The 4,220-nt window shown below is 41.8% G+C and overlaps 1 protein-coding gene across 1 annotated transcript in view; it reads left to right on the plus strand.

Annotated features, from left to right (window-relative positions):
* The window catches only part of sult6b1 (sulfotransferase family, cytosolic, 6b, member 1), an 8,680-nt gene extending 4,502 nt beyond the window's left edge, over positions 1-4,178 (plus strand). Inside the window, exons 3-9 of the mRNA XM_008430453.1 lie at positions 171-283; positions 1,234-1,323; positions 1,483-1,609; positions 3,498-3,592; positions 3,661-3,817; positions 3,912-4,059; positions 4,158-4,178. Coding sequence (XP_008428675.1) covers positions 171-283; positions 1,234-1,323; positions 1,483-1,609; positions 3,498-3,592; positions 3,661-3,817; positions 3,912-4,039 — 710 coding nt within the window. The 3' untranslated portion in view covers positions 4,040-4,059; positions 4,158-4,178. The remainder of the gene's footprint in view (positions 1-170; positions 284-1,233; positions 1,324-1,482; positions 1,610-3,497; positions 3,593-3,660; positions 3,818-3,911; positions 4,060-4,157) is intronic.
* The last annotated feature ends 42 nt before the right edge of the window (positions 4,179-4,220 follow it).

Consider the following 4,220-nt stretch of genomic DNA (forward strand, 5'->3'; position numbering starts at 1 on the left):
ACAACTCAGAGCGTCGCCGTGGAAACCCAGACAACTCAGAGCGTCGCCGTGGAAACCCAGACAAATCAGAGCCTGTTCCTGGAAATCATTTCAGCACAAACTGAACGATTTGAGCTAAACGAAGTTTCCTGTTCATATCCTGTTAATTAATTGATCCCTTCTGTGTCCAGGATTCAACTGGATGGTTGGAGTCATGAAGAAGATCATTGCTGAGGCCACCCAGGTGAAGAACGAGTCCAAGGTGCCGCCGCTGATCGAGTTCCTTGGACCAGAACTCCTGAAGGTGCTCAAATGCTTAAACTTTACTTTCATCAGATGTTTGTACTTTGTGGTCACATGTAGAGATACTGAGCTTCTTATCAGAGACGTTAGCAACAAGCAACCAGGTCAGTCTCAGGTCAGACAGGGCGCGGCAGAGCAGGAGGTCAAAGGTCAAACTGTGGATGTGGTCTAACAGTCGGGGTGAAGCTGGTAACTGTCCAAACTTTAACTGACCCACATAGTTTCTGTCACCTGCTGCAGAGAAAACAAACTAATCTGTGTTTTAAGGTCCAGACAGACTGAAGGAGTCAAAGTACTGACAGCTCAAATAATCACTGAAGTTAAAGGACCTGAATATGTGCTTTTAAAAATATTAAATTATGTCTGGTTTCCTGCTGGACCTGCAAACGATGAAGGAGAAAACAAACATCTGATGGATGGAAAATCTACAGGTTCCTTCATGAGGCCCAGAGAAAAAACTCCATCCGTTTTCTTACACCTTGTCCCTCAGTGGGTCAGGAGGAGCTGCTGCCTCTCCAGATAATGTTTCGGGTGAGAGGCGGGGTCACCTGGACAGGTCACCTGGACAGGTCACCTGTCTGTCGCAGGGCAACACAGAGACACACAACCATGCACACACACACTCACACCTAGGGGCAATTTGGAGAGGTCAATTAACCTGACAGTCGTGTTTTTGGACTGTGGGAGGAAACCGGAGTACCTGGAGAAAACCCACCATGCACAGGGAGAACATGGAGACTCCATGCAGAAAGACCGGGAATCGAACCCAGAACCTTCTTGCTGCAAGGCAACAGCTCTACCCACTGCACCACTGTGCAGCCCCCAGAGAAAAAACTAAAACTAGCAAATGGTGAAGAATAAAACCTCAGTCTGAACTCAGTGATCGATTCAGATAGTGATGGAAGAGGAAACTGGACCAGAAACATTCTGGATGTTACATTTATTTTCCAGGCTGTGGTTGAAGCTCCGTCTCCCAGGTTCCTGGGAACTCACCTCCATCCGGACATCATGCCGTCCTCCTTCAGCGAGAAGAAAACTAAGGTACATCCTGAACCTGCTGCCACCTGCATTTGGACTTTCTGCTTCATGAACATTGTGTGTCTGTGACACTGAGAGCAGCAGGAGCTCAGAGTCTCCCTGCTGACTGCGGCGCCATCAGCTCCAGGTTCAGCAGCTCTGACCGTCGTATCGTTTCCCCAGATGGTGGTGGTGTTCAGGAACCCAAAGGACACCGTGGTCTCCTACTATCATTTCTGCAACAACAACCCGGTTCTGCCGTCTGTGGAGTCCTGGGATTCCTTCTTCTCCCAGTTCATGAAAGGAGACGGTGAGTGGGAACATCAGGCTGGAGGGATGGAGAGAGAGAGAGAGAGGAACATGAAGGAGGAACATGAAGGAGGAACATGAAGGAGAAACATGAAGGAGGAACATGAAGGAGGAACATGAAGGAGGAACATGAAGGAGGAACATGAAGCCAACTTACTTTTTTGTGTTCATTTAACTCAAAACTTACACTAAATAGTTGAACCAACTTAATTGAATTGCTTCCATAGGTAACAAGCAATTCAATTAAGTTTATCCAACTTAATTTATTAAGTTTAACCAATTCAATATATTCTAATCATCCAACTCAATTTGTTAATTTTATTTAACAAATTTAGTATGTTTAAGATAACAGATTTAAGTCACTCTTACTCAAATCATTTATTTTCTTCTAATAAACATTTAAATTCTCTTTGTCTTAATTCTACAGAAAGTCGACTCAAACTTTTAAGTTGTTCCAAACTAAATATTTTGAAAAACTCTTTTTACAGTGTCCTCTAAATAAACTCTAATTTAAAAGTTACAAATCTTTTCCTTAAAGGACCTTTTTACTTTGACTTTACTTAAAATAATTAAGTTCAATATTTGTATCCCACGTCTGACCATGACTCCAGCTACCAGGACAGATTCCCTGGTCAGTGACTGTGGCTCTGTGGCCGTCGTCTTGGGATCGGAAGGTTGTAGGTTCGATTCCGGTTTCCTCCTGCTGATATGGATATTGGTGTGTGAATGTGACTCTAGTGTGAAGAGCTTTGAGTTGTCAAAGTGACTGGAAAAGTGCTGAGTAAGCTCAATGATTTGAGTAAGACTGACTTAAATCTGTTATTTAAATCTTAATAAATTTGTTTAAAAAATTAACAAATTGAGTTGGATGATTAGAATATATTGAATTGGTTAAACTTAATAAATTAAGTTGGATAAATTTAATTGAATTGTTTGTTTCCCATAGAAACAATTCAATTAAGTTGGTTCAACTTTTTCTTTTTAGAGTGCAGGAGGTCCAATGTCTGCAGCTCTTTATATAGTGGATTTAAAAAATATACTAATAATGATAAAAGAATAACTAAAGTTTTAAAAATAGATTTAATATCCAAAGCAGGTTTTAGGTATTTTTCAGGTTTTTCATTTAATCTAATTTCCACAACAGAGTAAAAGTACCAGACATTTTATTTAGATCTGTTTTTATTTTATATTATTATAATGTCAAACGTTTGGACTCAACTTCCTGCTGAACTAAACGAGGCGTGTCCAGAGTATTAAGTGGTAATTTATAATAATAAATATATATATATATATATATACATTATATATTAGTAATGTACAAATATATATTAGTACATTACAAAGTACTTTGTTTACTGAGTCACTGACATAAACTAACTTTAGATCCTCATTTTCTGTTAAACACATTTATTCTTCATTCAGTGATAAAAACTAAATGGTGTTAAATACTCAGAGTTACTGAAGTAAAACAGTTTTACTTTGAAATGATAAAGAGTCTAGTGCAGTAAAATTACTGCTAAAGTATATAATTATTAAAAAGTTACTGCAGCAAATTGAACATGTTACTGTCCAGTTTCACTCTGTGATCTTTGCAGAGACACTCAGAGGTTTTTTAATGATTTATATTTCAGATCCTGAACTTCACCAGATGAGTTTTCCTGTTTATTAAAGCTGCTGATAATCAGTAAATACAGCCGAGTCAGCAGGATTACTGTGGGGAGTTCTGGTCCATTTTATGGCATCAAGATAAGATAATCAACTGTTCAAAGATCAATCAGTCTGATGATTAGAACCTTTAAAATAAGCCCTCATGTGGTTGTCAGGTTATAAACCTGCTATAAATGATGCCTGTTGCACATAAACCATGAATAACTGAGATCTGTGTGCAGTTGCCTGGGGCTCGTACTTCGACCACGCCTTGGCCTGGAACCAGAGGATGGACGACCCCAACGTCCTGCTGGTGACCTATGAGGACCTGAAGCAGGTCCGTCCTCTGATTCCTCGGTGGCTGGAGTGGAAATCTGCTCTCAGACGATGTTTTCTGCCCTGCAGGATCTCAGCGCAGGAATCCAGCAGATCTCCAGCTTCATCGGCTTCAGCCTGTCGGAGGCTCAGGTGCAGCAGGTGGCAGCAGGCAGCACCTTTAGCGCCATGAAGGAGAGTTCAGCCAACTCCCACGGCAGCATAGGAAACGTCATCTTCAGGAAAGGTCACCAACAGTAACATGTCGTCTTCCAACAGTTTGAGGAGTAAAAATGAGTTTTTTCCTCTAAAATGATAAACTCATCCTCCTCCCTGTGCAGGTGAGGTTGGAGACTGGAGGAACCATTTCAGTCCAGATCAGAGCCGAGAAATGGACGAAGCTTTCAACAAACACCTGGCAGGAACGAAGCTGGGAGCAAAGATGGACTATCAGCGACACTGTCAGTAGGAAAGAGGAGGAGAGAGAGAGGATGGAGGAGGGGAGAAAGGATGGGATGGAGGAGGAGAGGGAGAGAAAGGATGGAGGAGAGAGAGAAGATGGAGGAGAGAGAGAGGATGGAGGAGGGGAGAGAGAGAGAGAGAGAGAGGAGAGAGGAGGGGAGAGAGAGAGAGAGAGGAGAGAGGAGGGG

Source organism: Poecilia reticulata, linkage group LG15 (genome assembly GCF_000633615.1).
Source record: "Poecilia reticulata strain Guanapo linkage group LG15, Guppy_female_1.0+MT, whole genome shotgun sequence".
NCBI classification, from domain to species: domain Eukaryota; kingdom Metazoa; phylum Chordata; class Actinopteri; order Cyprinodontiformes; family Poeciliidae; genus Poecilia; species Poecilia reticulata.